Genomic DNA, 19744 nt, shown 5'->3' with positions numbered 1-19744 from the left:
ATGCTCTAGTGGATGAGGGAGGGAGTATGAAAATATTGTAACATAGCATGTATTAACAGGCTTTGAGAATTTGGGTTTAATGACACTATAAAGCAACCGATTTAACTCTCGACATGCTAACCTTGGGGGTGTGGATATTTATATCCCCTTTTTTGTTTTGATCCCCAATGTCAGCAGGAATGAGGGTGGGAGAGTCCTCAATTCCAAGTTTCCACCAGGCAGGGATAAAGAAATCTTCCAATGATGACGCTAGTTCTTGTGACAACTGTCTCAGTGGGAATAACCCTCAAATCGGAAAGATAACCTCCAACCTCCTGTTGTGGCTATGAGACAGGAGTTGAAGGCAAATCTCTAATGTGATAGGTGTGTAGACACACACAAAACAAAATAGTATAGAACAAAGTGGCTCACAGGAGAAAAAAAAATAAAAATAAAGACACTACATGATTTGCAGGGACTACGTTTCACGTTGAAAGAAAAAAAAAAAAAAAAGTGATGTCATACGCTTTTGCTTCCGCTGTGTGAGGAGACGCCTAGCTTACAGGTGGAAAGCCTCACTTTTGTCATTCACTGTGTGTGCTTCTAGTTATATGGAGCCATATCAGAGTTTACGGAGCTTCAAAGGGTGCAAATTGTTGGTGCCCACTCAGCTGGTGCATTTGTGACTGAAATTGCCAATTTGCCGTGTCATGGGGTACAGTATCAAAAAAGTTATGACAGCATATACAGTTTCCAAGAAAACACCATCTGAGAAGCACAAGCATGGGGGGGGGGGGGAGCAGACATTGCGCAGAATAAGAAAACAACTGCTGCAAAAGTGACTACAGAGCTCAATCTTCACCATATTGAGCCAGCAGGAATGTGTACTGTGTTCCCAATACGGGACAAATTTTGTAAATGGTCGTTATAGCTATTATACATGCAATTCTAGTTATTTATGCAAGTTTGTGGAAGACTGTATGGACAGCAATCTTTATTCACTTGTGTCATTCAAGAGAAAAAAAAAAAAAAAAAAAAAAAAAAAAAAAAAAAAAAAAAAAAAAGGTATCTAATGTGAATTTAGGATCCAAAGTGATACTAAACAATTATCGCACAGGGCTAGTAATGAGAATTAAGCCGGTTTAGCTAACCCAGTATCATATTGGTTACCACAGAGAAACTGGTCGTTACCACGCAATCATTCTGCACTGAGTGGAAGTCAGTTGGATACTTCATTGGTTACCAAAGGAGATTGTAAACAACCAGTCTCTACAAAATAGCCCACTAGCGCCCACTTGACTCCTATGGGTCGTGTCGCAACGTGCCAGGTAACGCCAACTCTGTTTTTGGCTGAAGACAGAAGTATCGGTGAGAAACTGTCTGAACAACGTATATTGTATTTACATGCATGTACACAGTTTTTTTTTTAATATCATGTGAGTGTTAATTTTAATAAATGGCCAGTTTTAATTGGACTACACTATGGGGAGCCCTTTCATTTGCATGAGTGCTACTTTGGAGCCATAACAGGCAAGAGATATGGAAGAAGAGTTGAAGTTTGGAGCACTGGGCATGAAAATTCAGTGGGGCCAGGAACCCATAAACAGTTGATTACCTGTATGAGAATATAGGTGATAAATGTGAGCACCCACTTTGCATAATTTTTCAAAAACATTGTTTATTTAGGTCATAGCATCTTAATGGAGGAGAAGGTGAACACTAGAGTAGATTTTAGCATTTTTTTTAGTTTAATGATCAAATTGTACAGTAATTATTCAAAAGTTCATAAAGTGGAATAGGTGGACACTGGAGTGGACTTAAAACAATACACTACAGCTTGTTAACTGTATAGCAATCGCCACACTTTTTTCTTTAAATAAATGGTTAGGTTTTTTTTTTTTAATATATTGGTTTTATGTGTCAATAATGGTATGTCGGTATATCCCTTTAAAAGTACTTTTCACACCTCTTGTATAGATTCTAATTCATTTCAGGCCTTTAAGGATCACCAGAAAAGCTCTATCTCAAGTCTGCAAAGCAAAGAGTTTCAGGAGAGAAAAGGCAAATATTAAGTACCGATCCCACAGAGCCACCAGAGCATCAGCTACTCCGGACCTGCACCAAAACGATTCCAATTTACTGCTGAACCTGGAGGCCAGGTGGTCTACATCCAGCGACCACACATGCTACACAGGTTCTGGAACACTTCCAGGTGCAGAGCGTTATACTCTGGATCCAAGCACCATCAGCTGAGAAAGTCTGCCTGCCAGTTGACCACACATGGTTTACAAAATAAGTGGATAAGGCTGGAACAAGAGGTTCTGTCCAAAACAGAAGAGCTGGATTCTGAGAGGACAACCAAATTTCCTGAAGCTCCAGAATGCCAATTTGGAGACAGGACACCCCTGGCATCCAAGTCCCCCACACCAACAAGGTGTCTAGGTCTGATCCCAAGCCTATTAGGCTGGCATCTCTTGTGAAGATCTTCCAAGAGAAATATCAGGGAGGATTTACACAGTTCCAGAGCTGGATTCCTGAGCCCCAAAGCTTAAAATAACCTTGTGTGTGAGGACATGCAATCAGATTTGTACAGACTCGATCCATTTGTTCCACAATGATAGGATATAGAGTTTGAGTCTGGAATGGAACTAGCCCAACCGGAATGCCTCAAAAGACATCCATCAGCCACAGAACTCACATGCATAAACATGTCAACCAACTCCTAGACTAAAGAGTGAGCCTGAGAGCTTGTGGTTATAGTTGAAGGAAAGACTTTGGCTAGTGCTGTATCCAAGATCAGACTTCGAATCTATAAGCAATAAGAAGGCTCCAAAGCAGGATTTCTGAAGGTTCAGGATGCAACCAAACCTTTTAAAAAAAGTCTAAACTGTCTACGCCACATTGTCAGTCAGGACGTTTGCCGATTTTTCTCTCAACAGGAGTTGTTTGGATAATGTACAATGGGGTGCCACCGTAGCGCAACAAGGCAAGCACAGGGGATAGAACCTTACTGAACACACTATGCAGTAAATTGGCAGAATGGAGGTGCTACAAACTGAAGTGCCAGGGGATTCACAGCAAAGCCAAAGAATCTGATGTGCTGAAAAATAATGCAACTTTGGGTCCTTTATGTATGCAGAGGCCAGAAAGCCTCCCTTCATAAGACAGATCTGGTGGATTCCATATACATTTTTGGGGCTGAGTGAACACATTTATGGTGAATTTGGTCAGATGCCTCATTTTTGGGATTTTGAAATATGAAATCTTTGGAATAAACTTCCTCCAACATTTCCATCACAGGAACTGGAGCAAGAACACCTGCATGGAGGGCTGCTAATCTGTGCAGTGACACAGGAACGTTGGAAAATCTGAATCTTTGAGGGGCAGAGAATTAAATTAATTTGTAGCCCTTAAAAACCACCTCCCGAACCAAGGCACCTGAGATGCTTTCTATCCAGAAGTCCTTGAGGCCAAGAGATGTCCCACCAATTTAAAAAGTGCGAGTGTCCCACCATGCCAAAGAGGACTTTTCTGCAGGTTTGATGCCATCTTATTCTGAATGACAGAACGAGTACGTAGCGTGCGTGCACACCATTTCACATAGTGACAGCACTCAGTCCCCTCAGCATACCAATCCTATCTGTGGTAAATCAATGGAAAGAGTAGAATAATGGCACCAGATGGTTCTAATAAATTAAGGCTCCTGGTGATTGGCCACAGGTCCTGCTCATAAATGGAGTCTCCAGAGACAGGGTATACCAGAGTCTGCACTATGGTCCTGTACCAAGAAAGTATTATTGGGGCTAAAACAGTACACATAGGGGTGGGAAAAAAAAATCCACAATGCAGAACCCAGTGCAGGCCCACCATCGCCTGTCCAGTGGGGTCTGGGTATGGCTTTCAAAAGTCACTGCTGAGAATACATGGATCCTGATAGCATAAAATAAATAAAAGATCAGTTCAAGATCAGTTCAAGCTAGATGAAGGGTGAAATAATCTTGGAAAAAAATGAAAAAACACTAGTAACAATAAAGAGAACATCCTCCTAGAACACCAGCATGCTGGCATACCAACTGAGAGGGATTATACCCATTTGTCACTGCTTGTATTCAAAATCTTCCTGCAGGCAGCAGTATAAACCAAAATTGTCTTGGAAGCATAATCCCCACAATGAACAGGAAAGAAATATAGTATGGAATGCTACCCACAAAGTTTTTTACCTCCAGTCCTTTTATTCTAAGCTACTGGAAAACTAACATTTCTGCAATAAATTTGTTTTACAAATAAGTTTTGCAACTCAATTTTCTCAAAAGGCTAGACCCAAAGTTCCCAGCATACCAATAAACATTTGGCAGCAGGCATTCATGTTACATCTATCAAAGTAGCACCCCCATCAGAAAGCCTATTGCATTTCCTCATTTAAGTCTCCTGGGGACCACCTTTTTAGCAGACAAAATCTGAAGGAAAATGCTAAAAATAGCAATAAAGACAGCAGTGCCTTTTAGAATGCTTGAATCGCAGCTTTTTAATGTAAAATCTGGAAGATATACTGCAGAGAGATAGTAATGTCCAAAAGAGAAAAAAAAAAACAACACACACACACACACACACACACACTTTGTGAATGGTCCTTTAGTTTTCTGGGACCTGTCAGGTGTCTGAGGACTTCCACTTCCGATCGCAGCGGAAGCGGGTACCTGTCAAATTTGGGTAGCCCCCCCCACACGCCCCAAAAGGTGCCAATCCTTAAATGGGAAGCAGGGGGGTGAGGCCTTAAAGCGGAACTTCCCCTTTTGGGTGGAGCTCCACGTTAAGTCCCAATCGCTAAAATGGTAAAAAGATAGAAACTCACAGCCATCTATGAATCTTCAGCCAAGTATATTCTTACTCACATGCAGCTTAAAATATAGAGTTCAATCCTAAGGCTACATGCACACTAGAGGGGTTTTTTCTTCTTTATAAAGCTCAAAAAACTCTGGATAAAAAGTACTGGTAATAGCGGTGTTTAGGAGTAGGGTTTTATTAGTTTTTTTTTACCAAAAAAAAAAAAAAAACCCACACACAAACCTGTTCGGAGCATTTTGTGTTTTTTTTCTGTTGGAAAAAAAGCTCAAAAAAAAAAAAAAAAAAAAACCCACAGCTACAAAAATGTTTCTGCTACTAAAATGCTGAAGGTTAAAAAAAATGCTAATAGTCTAAAGTAATATGCATGGACACATAGGATAAAAACAATCTAGCTTCTAGGAGCAGAAAGAAAAATGCTAATAACAGCTTCTAGGAGCTAAAAAAAAAAAAAGCCACTAGTGTGCATGGAACCTAAATGTCAACAACTGTCCTTCTTAACAGTTGGTAATAATGGGAAATCATAAAACTGCCATTACGGCTTTGACACATTGTAAACCTTTAAAGCAGTAGTAAGCCACGGGAGAAAAAAAAAAAAAAAAATCTATGTCAATGTGCCAATATGCATCACATACTAGTAAATTCTGCAAAAAAACTTACCTTAAAATGAAGCCCTCCAGCGGCGTGCTGTCAGCACTGCAGAGGCTTCCATCTTCACCTGGGATTCCTTCCAGGTTCGCGAGCTCCAGCCATCTGAGAGGCTGGGCCGCAAGGACGTCACTCAAGAGCATGCGCACAGGAGTCCTGGGTATGCTGTTCCTTCATAGCGCATGCTCTTCCTCTAAAAAAGAAATGCTCCTAAACGGTGCATTCATTTTACCTACAGGTAAGCTTTATTATAAGCTTACCTGTAGGTAAAAAGTTAAAAAAAAAAAAAAAAAAAAAAAAAAGGAATGATACATTTGCTGGGTTATAGGAATTGGAAGTGCATAGACAGTACTCTAAAAAATGGATTTGGTCTTTACCACCTCCTGAAAAATAGCAACGCCTGATAGGCGAGGGTCCTTCGGCACTCCTGCACATACACAGCTGTATACATCTGCAGCGTGACTCTGCACCTACTGCTATAGTCTCAAACTAGGTATGGCATGTCAGTAATGGGGAGAAGATCAGCTACAGAAACAAAATAGATCAGGAACTCCTCATGACTACTCTTTTGCTCTATATGCCTCCATTTTTGTGCAGTTCAATTTTTTTTTTGTTTTTTTTTTGTTTTTTTCAAAAAGCTCAGTGGGCACTTTTAAACATGCCACTACGCTCTCTCATTCACCACTATAAAGCCAGATGACTTGGATAAAAAGCTTGGATCAAGTCATCTTGATTATATAAAAAGGTCACTGGCATTATATAATCATGGACAAAATCTTATGAACACATACAACTGGTTTATTAAATAAAATCGTAACCAAGACTTACTAAAATTAATCAGTTACACATATAGGTTAGCATGATTTATAAAAACAGATTAAAAATCAGAAAAGATGGAACTGTTCTGTGTAGAAGCTTGCTATTTAAAAATGTCAAAATATATCATGAATCATTCAAATGTAATCAATAATGTATGGTGGAATAATACTTCGTCATACATTTTCTTCACACTGACGATTGTACATACACAGTACTGACATGTATTCACTCATTCAGGGTTGCACACCCAGATTACCTAGAGCAAATGCCCACCAACAGGACCTTCTGCATAACCGCACATATAAAAATACTCCGGAGGATTTGACGAGTACTATAATAAATGGGCAGCTTTCATACAATGAATGCTACTGTGACTGTTAATCTAGTTCCAGTTTTGGCAAATATGTAACAAAATGTTGGACAGGTACTAACAGCTACTGACTGCTTGCTTTCTCCCAATGATGCATTAGCATCCATAGACACATGTCGAACGAGTAGCAGGAAAGAACTGCTTAGGCTGGACTCTAACAATCAATGCATTCAGTTAGAGTAGAGAAACCTTTGTAATCCTCTTCAGCCCATCAGTTTAACAATATATGTGTCTCATTACAGACATGAAAGCAGTTAGTTATAGCACAACAGCCATGGTTTTCCTAATTCACAATAAAAGGAATATTACATTATGACAAAATAATTAGAAAAGCATTGGTGCAAAGAGCCCTATAACCACACCATATATTGTGGTTACTCAAACCCAGGTTTTGCAATTTGTCGCCATTGTTAAAGGACAACTCTGCTTAAAAAAAAAAACAAAAAAAAAAAAAAACACAATTGTGATGATTCTAGCACATTAAGATCACCAAATCTGACCGCTACACCTTCCCCCCCCCCCCAACAGAATGAAGGCATGGTCTGCCTATAGTACCGCTGTTACTAAAAATTAAACAAAATGGGATCTTCTTACATCACTAAGTGACCATCCAGGCTCCTGTGGAGGACCGGTACACAGAAAATAACTTTCCTGTTCTCTACAAGTCCGAGAATTCAAGGTTTCTAATGAAACTTACTACTGCCGCGCCTTCCACCAGTTTGCGCCACCACTGCAATAGTTTGGTAAACTATTCTATTCACAATTTAAATACTTTTAATGAAAATATTTAATCACAAACAGTCATGGCCAAAAATATTGGCACCCCAGCATTTCTGGCAGATAATGCACTACTTTGCCCAGACAATTGTTGCAATTACAAAATGTTTAGGCATTCTCATGTTTATTTCTTTTGTTTGTATTGGTATGACAGAAAAAAAGCCAAAAAATGTACACATTCCACGCAAAACTCCAAAAATGGACTGGGCAATTATTGGCACCCTCAATGTAAAATTTGGTAGCAAAAAAAAAAAAAAAAAAAAATAACTGAAATCAAACGTTTCCTGCAACCATCAATGCGTTTATTACACCTCTGTACTGGAATTCTGGGCCACTGCTTTGGGTCATTGTGCTGCTGTAAGACCCATAATTTTGATAGAGACCAAACTTTGACACTGGGCCCTACATTGCCCCTCCATCAATTCTTTGGTAGTCTTCAGATTTCATAATGCCATGCACATGGTCAAGACATCCATTGCCTGAAGCAGCAAAGCAACCATCAGTGAACCTCCACCATGTTTGACTGTAGGGACTGTATTCTTTTCTTTAAAGACATTGCTGAAAACAGTAAAATGATGGGCTTTACCAAAAAACTGTAATTTTGTTTTGTCGGCCCACAGCACATTCTTCCAAAAAGGATTTTGGCTTCTTCAGGTAACTTGGCAAACTCCAGTCGGTCCTTTTTAGGTTTCAGTGTCAGCAGTGGGGTCCGCCTGGGTCTCAGACCATAGCATCCCTTTTCATTCAGATAGCAACATATACACAGGCACAGGGAGAACATGCAAACTCTGCAGGTAATGCCATGGTTGGGATGCTAGACAGAAGTGCTAATCAGTTAGTCATTGTGCCGCTTTAGCCTTTACCTAGCTTGTGTACAGATGCTCTTTTTGAAACTGCACATGGCTTGGTGCCTTCTCAGTGTACTACATGCACTGCAAGGTTATATATACACACTTGATAGAAAAAAAAAAAAAAAAATAGAGGGCATGAACAAGATGGCCCTATGAGATGCTGCAGCAAAACAGGAACAAGGACTATATTTCAAAAGTGAGTTTTTTTGTTTTTTTTTTTATATAAAAACATACCTAGTCATATAGCCCTTTTACTAAAGGTTGTACAAATTTCCACAGGATGCTCACACAAACAAAAATCTTTCTATCCCAAATTGATCCGCATGTATACATGGCAGTTGTTGGGGAATTTATACTTTAAAAGAAGGTATTAGGGCTTGCTCACACCAACACACATAGGCTGGTGTCTGTTGTGTAGCGGCCAAAAGCAATGTTATCTTGCATTGTTAAGACACGAAAGGCACCATCTACTTTTTTTTCCCAACTTTATTGAATTGTTACCGGTAATTTGTATGCACTGCGCATTGTGACAAGGGGAACTAAACCTCAAGGAAGCATTTTGGTATTAACAAGGCTCATTAAAAAAAAAACAAAATTTTCTATGTGTCCTGGCATGAAGGCTGTATTGATCCATGCAGATCAACAAGCCCCAGTAGTTCTCAAACATATAGAACATATCAGAGCTATTTATAGATTTAAATGTAAACACAAAAACCATTTACACAGTCTTTACAATCTTCACATCCAAGATTCAGCAAAATGCCCAACACTAAAACAAAATGGGAGAGGAGGAAAAAACAAAAAAAAAAAAAACACACGCCCAGCAATTGGGTGCTTAGCACTTCAATATATCTGCTATTATGAACAATGACAAGAGTGACAAACATTCAAAAAGAAGCAATCAGCTCACATTCATCTACAACTTATATGTGAAATGATGCTGTGAGAATACATGTCGGCAAACATAGATGCAATGAAGTGCTGGCTCTGCAGAAAGAACAAGCTTGTAATGATCAGAACACTAAAATAGTAATCATAAAGTATTTAGAATAAATAGAGGACTTTTATAGGCACCCAAGAAAGACCAAAAAAAAGTAAGTTTTTTTTTTCTTCAAACTTTATTGCAAAGACCATAAGTGATTAAAAGTAACGCAATGGTTGACCATGAAGTATTGGGTCAACGATGGATCATAATGATCTTACATAGACAAATTACTGAATTTCATACTGTAACCTTGTACATCACTGATGGGTATACTCCGTCATCAAAATGAAAAACACACGAAAGTAGTAACATGCTGTCATGAGATGATTATTACATGATAAATGCCCAATAGAGGATCACAGTAGATACTAAGCCTTGTGTTTCAATTATATGTTGTCTTCCTCAGGGAAGAGCAAGTAGAAGTTCAAATATACTGTGCCCATCAGTTCATTGCAATACATATTCACTCAGCCAATATTGAAAATACAGAGGTATGGGAGTCAGCAATAGCCCCACACAGGTCACCCACCATAGACATACCGCACGAGAATTGCCATAACATCTCAGCTCCACCAGACCAGGTGGTAGAAATACTCTAAGGGGTACCATGGCAGAGGCTTCAGGAGGCTTATAAATGTAAAAAGAAAAAAAAAGAAAAAAAAACAAAAAAAAAAAAAAAAACACATGTGCCTCTGAGTAGCATAGTCCAAAGGCTTCAAAAATTTCAAACTGCTTTGGATCAGTCCAATCCAAAAAGGCATTTGCTACAGCAGAGTACTTTAAAGCGATTAAAACCTTTGGACTACTCCATCAGAGGCACATTTTTTTTTTTGAGCATTTATAAGCCACCTGCAGCCTCTGCCTTGGTACCCCTTACACTATTGCTGCCTCCTATATGGTCTGGTGGAGCAAAGCTGTTTTATGGCTAGCCTTGTGCAGTCGATCTATTGTGGGTGACCTGTGCAGGGTTGTTGCCGACTCCCAGACCTCTACATTTAATATTGGCTGAATGAATATGTATTGCAATGAACTGACGGACACCGTATTTATGCATTCTCCACTTATCACCCCCTAAGGAACATTACATATGAACTGAAATGTGTTGGGGCTTAGTATCACCGATTCTCTATTGGGCATCCATCACGTAACATTTATCTCAAATGACATGTTATTTCTTTCACTTTGTATCTGTACTTACTGATTAGTCAGTGGATTAGTGATGCTTCTAAAAATTTTCCCATGCAATGGTGGCTCATTTTGGTGGATGGGTGTACCCATCAGCAATCTACATGGTTATAGTGTGAAATTCTATATATTTCACTTAAGTATTGTGAGATCATTACCAGTCTATCTTTGACCCAACAGTTCATGATCAGCCACTGCACTACTTTAAATCAGGTTTGTGGTATTTGCAATACCCATCAAAAGCATTTGGTTGTAGGTTACTCAGCTCTCCAACCTATCCAGCACCTAGGGAAAAAAGTACTCCTGTCAAAGGATTCAGTGCTGACAGCACTACAGAGGAAAATATTTGGGAGTGCTTATCTCATATGATTGCAAAATGAGCAAAGTGTAACAAAGCAGCGGAAAAAAAAAAAAAAAAAAAAAAAAAAGGGAATATAATTTTAGGCTGCATCACTAGAGGGGTCACCAGTAGGAGGAAAAAGAGGTCCCGATTCCCCTACATAGGTCTTTAGTTAGACCCAATTTAGAAAGCAGTGTCCAGTTAAGGAGACCTCACTTACAAAAAGATTAAGATAGAACAAGTCCAGAGATGAGGAACAAAAATGGTAAAGGTGTGAAGGATAAAGCCTATCAAGAGCAAAATCAGGACCCAACATGTACAGTAAAGGAGGAAAAAAGTGAAAGGGGAGACAAACATTTAAAAATAATCGGGGGTGAATAAGGTTTCAAGAGGGCAAGATTATCAATATGAAAGCAAGATCAAGAGGACACATGGCCTCAAGCTAACAGGAGGAAAGTTCAAACCTAATCTTAGAAAGTATTTTACTGAAAGGGTAGTTGATGCTTGGAACAAACCAGCAGAGGTAGTGGCTCAGTCAAAAGTAGCTTTAAACCTGCTTGGGACAATACAGAGCTTCAAAAATTCTTATTCCCTTTTTCTTATACAAAAACCATGTATAAACTTTGTTAAGCCTGGTGGTGACAGAACCACCCTCAAAATGAATTTTAGAAGATTTAGCAAGAATCATCTGAAATTCATGGCCAGCTTAGCAGTAACAAACAGCAAGGCTCCTCATGCTGCAGATATGCATCTATGGGGCTGTGGGAACAGGAGTACCTAAGCACATTCACATGGCAAGAAACATACGACTATTTTTCAGAATCAATTCAAGACATTTTCAGGGTACGGTTTTGTCACAGTTAACATTGCTAGAAACACTCTTCTAAGATAGCAATTCATTAAGTTTTGAGTTGAAGTCCACTTTAAAAAAAAAAAAAAAGGACAGCTTCCCTAGTATATGTGGCTATTATGCAACAAATTTCTAGCCAAACACCAGTACATCCTGGACACATGGACCATTTCCAGTCATGGTCATTTGCCAATCAGGATCTATCCTTTTCCTGTTGCATACAATATTAAACTTACAAACTTGGAAGTTAACAATATATAAACGACTTCCTCAATGTTCTAAAAAAGCACATTACACAGTAATTTAACCTAAGCCTTTGTTTGCAGGGCTTTAATGTTTCCATCATAATGGAGTCACTGAATTCTAGAGAACCATGACTCCAGCTATCCCCCCCCCCCCCCCCCCAAATCAAGCATAATACTTCTTCTCTGCACATATCTCATCAGCTACAGATGCCCTTTATGAGCCAAAACCATTAACACTATGACCCATCAACCAAGATACTAGCTAAATTCAACTGTTCTTAGACAGGTGATTTATCTGCCAACTAGTCCAATCATTTTTTACCTTCGTGAAAATGGTGCCTAGGACAAGGCAAAAATTTTTTTAAAAAAATGAATCCATCTACTTACTGGGTATACAGACTGCAAAAGAAACTTAATATGGGTTATAAATCTTCCAAACACTTTCCAAAACCAAGTTCTAAAAAGTTCTAGTTACACATCACTTTATTATCCTGCCAAAGGGCAGCCATCACATCGCTGGGTTCCTCCTGCATTTGAACATTCCAGAGGTAGACTACTGAAAAATGTATCAGTTTTACATATACATATGTGCAAAGCCTCATTCCCACGGGGTGGGTCAATACATACACCCATGCAAGGACAGTCTTTGCCCACATAGGTGTTCCCTGCATGTGTGTGAAGGCAGTCCTATTCATATCAATTGGGACACAGCATCTGCATGGACACAGCAGCTGATCCCAATTTGACATCCATGCAGGTGCGTGTCCCCGAATTCAGACAGTGTGCATTCAGGGACATGCACTTACACAGATGTTATATTGGGACCATCGGTTGAGCCAATGGACAGCTCCCAAATGACTGTCTGTATGCAGATGTACGAACACCTGAGTATCCTACATGGGCAAAGATGTCCCTCGCTCAGGTATCATTAAAACACCCTGTGCAAAGGTTAATCAAGTAATCCACATGTATGAAAAGGTTGGCAGCGTGTCCTATATAGTACTTATGAGGCCTGTCACACTTTGCAAAGTACTTGGAATGGATTAGTGAAATCCAATCTGTAAGAAACTAAGCCACAAGTGGTCAGGCACATGCAACATTCTCAGTTCAATTTAACTATATCACTTCACATGAAGTTAGATGGGCATTTCTGAATTATCAGCTTTCTACTGCACCCACTTTTCTATTCTGGTATAGAAAAAGGTCAGCTTTTTTCCACATAATCTCTCTCGATATTCAACTATCTCAATATCTATAATCAAAGTAGTGCCCTTTGCAGATTCCTTTGTTGTGAAGCACCCTCCCTACTCCCTTGCTCATGAGTTACATAGCCCTTGTCTGCCCACAGCTACCTGGGATACCACATCACACATCTTGGTAGGCAAAAGGGCAGCAAGTGATAAAAGCGCTGCATAATTTTGCACCTATATATGGTAAGATATAGTGAGCGCTCTTGATGTAGCAGCTGTAGCAGTAAAGGTAACCAAATGAACCTCAATAAGATTGTATGTATAAAAAGTGCAGCGCTAGTAATAAAGGTAAAATATTAAGTAAAAATAGAAAGTTCATAAAAATCACAAATAAAGTACATAAAATATGTAAAGAATCCCTCCTTGCAGTGAAGACCTGGTCTCCCCTCTGATGTGCGTGACATGAAAGGCCTAAGGAGGAACCAACACACCGTGACGTCATTGCCGCCGAGCCTCCACGTGGCTCCGGCGGCACCATCTTTAAACGGGTTAGTGCTGCTTATACTCTGCATTGTACCCTTACTGCACAAACATTTCTGACTGGAATAAAGTTGATTTTAAATACTACACTATGGGAATTCGTTTTGTGGCTCTCTGAGCTATTAAGCCTACAGATTAACCTCAACTACCAGTATCCAGAGGAAGGGAGCCCTGTAACCAGCTCAGCACCCATCCAACCTAAAGGGGACCTCTGGATCGGCAGATATCTACCTTTAATCCAAGACCTGTTGCTGCGCTGCCCTATTACCAAAAGGAAGCTCACCAGTTACCGGCTACACCCCACCTGCCTAAGTGGTCCATGGTGGATATATTTACATGCGCATTACCTATGCGCTTCTGGTGAGTGCGCATTTGTACCATTGTTTCCAGGCACAAGTCCTTCACTGCAAGGAGGGATTCTTTACATATTTTATGTACTTGATTTGTGATTTTTATGAACTTTCTATTTTTACCTTATTACTAGCGCTGCACTTTTTATACATATAATTCCTGCATAGGAAGCCTTGCAATACTTGGCACTCATACCTACAGACTTTTGTTGGGATGTGTGAAATGATGGCCTTGGAGGCTGCAGGCAAAAAAGGTGGGCTTAGTCACACTACCAGGCAAAAGAAGTGGAACTGGTATGCGACTGGTTAAGAGACGGGGGGGATTGTGGAGTAGGAACTGGTTAAAACACCCTTCATGTCAAAATTTCTTCCCCCCCATTGAGATTCCCCTTTGCATCCTGGCCACAAAACAGGTTAGGACTAGGACTGACTGCCTTTTAATCAACTGCATTTGCACCCCAAAAGCTAGTCAACACAGATCCTTAGTTGTCACCACAGCAAGTTTCCCTTTATTCTCATTCTGATGAGAAGTCAAAAAAAGTTGGATTTTCCACTCACATGCAAAAAAATTTCAGAAAGAAGCCACACTGGTGCCATTTTAAACGAGATAAAAACACAAACGGGAGAAAAAAAAACACACACTTTTCCAACCACCTGCTGTCCCCACAGGACTCTAATTTTGAGCTCCCACCTACACCACCGGTATTCTAGAGAAATACGTTCCTTTATCCTTTCCCTGGTAGGGATTTTGTAGGCTTATGACTCAGTATTAATGGCTTAAAACGAAAAATTTTTTACCTTTAAAAATGGGGAACGCAGAGAATGGTGTGTCTTACAGCCTTATCCAACATCTGATTAAGATCTGGGCAAAAGGGAATGTCTTTCAACAATTCCTCATATTGCCTACATCTCTATTCTAGGCTGTTAATTACAAAGCCTTAGGCAAACTACTAAGGCCTTCTATGGCCATTTTAGGGATAGATCAATCTTCCAATTTTAGCCCAGGTTCACATATATGCGGCGCGGTACATCGCAGATGATTGGAACAGGAACCGCACCGTATTCCTATGCAAATCACATGTGATTTGTGTGTGGTGTGATTGGAGCCATACATTTTTTATGGAGCCATACATTTTGTATGGCGCCACACCAAAAAGGTGAAGGAACTTTTTTGGTCCACACTAGAATCTGATCGCATGGGTATTCACACCTATGCTATCTGATTCTGCACATCGCACTGCGTTTTGCAGACCAATTTCAAGGCGTTAACCTAGCATACACACCCACAGCGGTCTGCATGAACAGGGTGAGATTCTGATGCGGTGTGGAATTTGCACAGAAAATGCTGTGAACTCCGGGCCACATCAGTGTGAAGGCTTGTGAGGCTTAACAATAAAAGCTCTGGGTTATTTTTTTGTTTTTGTTTTAATAAAAACAAGTTATACTTTTTGCACAGAGCAGCCCCAAATCTGCTCTTCTCAGGTTCCCCAACAGGGCTCCTGGTCTCTCCCATCTGCTGGGTGCCCCCAGAGCAAGCCGCTTGCTCTGGGAGCACTTAAATGTGCCTGCTCTCGTGCTAGCCCATGTGTCCATAAGACATACAGTGCTCGTCTCAGCCCTGCCCCCTCCTCATTGGTTGTGATTGACAGCAGTAGGAGCCAACTGCTAATGGAGAGACTCCCTGAATAGCCTCTGTTCCCATGCACATCGCTGGATTGAGATAGCGCTGGAGGTAAGTTTTGTGGAGGGGGAACAAAACACACGTTTTACCTTCATGCACAAAAGATAAAAAAAACACTCAGCCTTTACAACCACTTTAAGCATCTTAAATTGTATTGCATCATTAAAATGTTACCCATAAATTTAGTCACAGGGACATGAACGCACTGGAATTTTGCTAATTGCAAGTTTCTATTAATAAAGAGATTTGTATTTACTAGTTTCAAGATGGCTACACACTAGTAGACTTGTTTTCTTCTAAAAAGAACATTCTTGTACTACATAGGGAGGCTTCACACAAACTGCAGGACCTCACAGAAGTCTTTGGGAAAGTGCAGCGGGGCAGTGTTAAGTCACCCTTAGTGGAGTCATTGCTTGTTTTCAACTGCAGCAAGGAGAAAATGCAAAGGAGTGGGATGAAGAGTTTTCCTTGAACAAACTTAGTTTTTGTTCAAGAAAGTCCATTCACTCCAAAAAGTCGAGTTAAAACAAACATTTCCTGATTTACATACCTGTCATGTAATTGAATGTACCGATGATAGTTTTCGTATGAAAAGGCTAGTGTTACTGCAAGCATTAGGAAGGAATAACTGTTTTGGCACAGACCATAGAAATTTGATGAATTCATGAATAAGTTTCACCAAAATTCCCAAATGAAGATAGAAGGCACAAGCAATTGGAACCCCCCCCCCCTCCTTGATGAGTCGGTTTAAGCTGATTATTAGACCCATAACCAGTTGAACAATCAAATGTTCAGAACCAGTACAAAAACAAAACTGAATGCATCTTCCATATGAGTAAGTAGACAAGCATCCAGCACAATTATATTTTATAAACCCTAAGGTCTACAGAAATCTGTTCACCAGGCCAAAGCAGGGACTCAAAATAGAATTCAAACCACAAAGAACGCTCATATTACTATACATACACACTTTCATGTGTATTGAGTACTTCAGGCTTTTTGGGTTGAATACATGCTGTGGAACTATAACCAACTTCTGCATGTGAGAGTTTTAAAAAAAAAAAAAAAAAAAAAAAAAAAAAACTCCTTACTGACCTGAATAGACTAGCATAGGAAGAGTTTATTGCGGTCTAGAAGGCCACATTGACCATTTTCTGAACACCATCACTCAGCTCTACTTTGCACAAAAAAAAAAAAAAAAAAAAAAAAAAACACAACACTACTTGATCAAATTAAAAACAGACCATTTTTAAACAAACATACATATGAAATACCTTTCAAAAAGCCATTTCTTATGCATTCCCAAGCAGGCATGGGGCAACTTGGATGTTAAATAGTAAAAAAAAAAAAAGGATACAGCCTTAGAGCTCCATGGTTCGTTCCAATTGCAAGAATCTTCTGCACGGGATCAAATGCCATAGCAGAGGGCTCGAAGGGGAATCCATGGCGAACAGTCTAAGAACAAATGAATGGGGGAAAAAAAAAAATTATTAGATTAGTAATTAAGGTCATATGACTGCATTTTATAGAAGAAATGCTTTTATATAAAAATTGTCGGATACACATACACACTAAATTATAGATAGATTGCTATATCAAGGACATACTTCCTAGAACCTGGTATCCGACAACACATCTACTTAGAGGGGTCCGCTGTAACACCACTGACCACCTGGTATACTGCCCCCCCTACCTGGAGACATGACAGATGTGCTCTCAAACTCATTTTAATGTCAGTGCAATATATCATTTTCATTGTTTTAATAATTACTACGCTTAGTTAGTGGAGCTCTCGCACACTAATCCTTTTGGTGTTTAAAAGTACAGTAGCACGGCAAAATCCATGTCCAAGGTCTTGTTTTCAGTCATAAAAACAAAATCTGAAATCTAAGGATTAAGAACCTTGAAAAGAGTCTTCTGCTCTTAGCAAGTGGTTAATGGGGTTGATGTGGAGGGCAGAGGGGTAAGTCAGCAAGCTCAGGTTGGAAGAAAGGTTAATGTAGTTAGAGTGGTAGGAGCCCACAGAAAAGGAAGGCCAGTCCTGGATTTGAGCACCTAAACAGATTTGCCAAGTTTAGTGAACATGTGGGGGTGGCAAACTCCGTAGGCGGCAGCCCTAGGTCACTCTTACCCCCAAAAGTTCGGAGAGCAGTCCATCTAGTAGAGGTCGTGAAGGTAATGCAGGAAGGCCTAGACAGGTGGCAATTGGGGATAGAATAATTGGTTTGGATTTGTTGAGGATCGCCTCAACTGAACAGTTTGCCGTATCCTTGGTACCAGGGTTTGGCATGTGGTAGACCAGGTTGATCAATTACTGGGAGGAGGATGGACAGAACCCTGCTGTCTTGGTCTGTGTTGGAACCAATAATACATGGAAGATCCTCAAGAATCAATTTAAAAGAACTAGGCTGCAAGTTGAAGGGAATGATCGCCAAGGCTATATTTACTGGAATATTGCCTGTGCCATACAGAATACAGAAAAGGCAGGGGGTTCTTAAAGAACTGAATGCATGGCTAAAGACCAGTTGTAAGTTAAGAATTGGGTTTCTAGGGGACTGAGATAACTAAATTGAAGGGGGTCCGCTGTGCTCCAGGAGGAGAAGTATTTTAAATTCAGACTGAAGATGAGAAAGAGGGGAAGATGAGAAAATTAGCATATAAAAAAGGGGACAGCCACTAATGGAGGGTGGAATAGGGGAAAGGCTATGGCAGGGCTCCCTTCACTATGTTATAAAACAACCATTAGAAATTCTAGCACAGTTTGCAGAAAAAAAAAATATATGATATTTAAGACACGAGTGCAAAATCTGACAATGAAAATAAAAAGGGTTTGTTCACAAATGCCAGAAGTCTGCTAAGCAAAATAGGGGAATTGGAAACTTTGGTGTCTGAATAGAACTAGGATTTAATTAGTTTTAATGAATTGCTGAATCTTGGCTTCATTCTTCACATAATTGGGGTATTAATATCCATGGCTAAGCTAAGCTTTCTTTAGAGACAGGGTAAAAAGGAAAAGGTGGTGGTGTCTGTCTTGATGCAAGTTTGAAAGAGGACCTTGTGGAGAGTGCGATGGTGCTGAAGCATTATGAGTGGAGCTGCATAAGGGTGTGTATACTTAAGTAAATTAGCACTTGTTACAAGGCACTCATCGTTAATAAGGAGGTGGAGGAGACTTGGTCCTTACACAGACGAAAAGAGCTGGGATGGTGATAATGGGGGATTTTAACTACCCCAAAATTGACTGGAGTAAATGGCAGTGCTGGAACAATAAGAGGGCAGAAATGTATAGACATGTTACAGCGAAGACAAATTTTATGGTACAGTTTATAGAAGCCCTGACTAGAAATGCTGCACTGCTGGACCACAATCTCAAACATCAGAGTTTATTACTAATGTTCCACAAAAAAACCAACACCACATTGGGGTAGCAGTGGCCTTAACGGCTTTCCCGCCACCATATAGTAAAAATACTGCTACAGGGCAGCGGGGGGTGCGCAAAATCACACACACAATTTGCATCTCTGGGTTGGCGGCATGCGCGCTGCCATTGGCGGCTAGGTGTGTCAAGCACTGGGTCCCGGCCAGAGATCACCCGACGATCTCCGTGTACAACCAACAGGGGAGCGACCTGTGTGTACACAGGGGTCTCCTTCCAGCAAGGACATGCTGCTGTGTTATGTATCTGCACAGCAGAGAAATACACAGCAGCATGTCTCCCTAGTAAAACCCTCACAGCATATCGGGGGAGGGGGGGGGGTGGAGGGGGAAAAAAATATATAAAAAAAAAAAAACCACACCCCACACGGGTGATCAAATACTACCAAAAGAAAGCTATTTGGAGGAAGGAGGGAGGGGGGTAAAGAAAAAAAAAAAAAAAAAAACATGTACAGTGTTGCATGACCGCGCAATCCTCCTTAAAGTGACGCAGGGCTGCAGCACAAAAAAAAAAAAATGGCCTAGTCAGGAAGGGGGGGGGGGGGGGGGAAGGGGTAAATCCTTTGGAGGGCAAGAGGTTAAGATGGTTTAATTTAATGTTTGCTGTAAAGAGATCTATACATCTATCTATATTTTTTTTTAAAGATTGCACTGCGT

General features: G+C 40.2%; 1 protein-coding gene across 4 annotated transcripts in view; it reads right to left on the bottom strand.

Moving 5' to 3' along the window:
- STXBP5 (syntaxin binding protein 5) overlaps positions 1-19744 on the bottom strand; it is a 488403-nt gene that overhangs the window by 449678 nt on the left and 18981 nt on the right. For all 4 annotated transcript variants that reach the window (XM_089694278.1, XM_089694280.1, XM_089694279.1 and 1 more), the window contains exon 2: positions 17010-17107. In XM_089694278.1, coding sequence (XP_089550404.1) covers positions 17010-17107 — 98 coding nt within the window. The remainder of the gene's footprint in view (positions 1-17009; positions 17108-19744) is intronic.

The sequence above is a fragment of the Staurois parvus genome, unplaced genomic scaffold (assembly GCF_062004578.1).
Source record: "Staurois parvus isolate SC_StPar_1 unplaced genomic scaffold, SC_StPar_1.0 ptg000657l, whole genome shotgun sequence".
Taxonomy (NCBI): Eukaryota; Metazoa; Chordata; class Amphibia; order Anura; family Ranidae; genus Staurois; species Staurois parvus.
The sequence above is the reverse complement of the archived record's forward strand: the minus strand, read 5'-3'. Positions and strand labels throughout refer to the sequence as shown.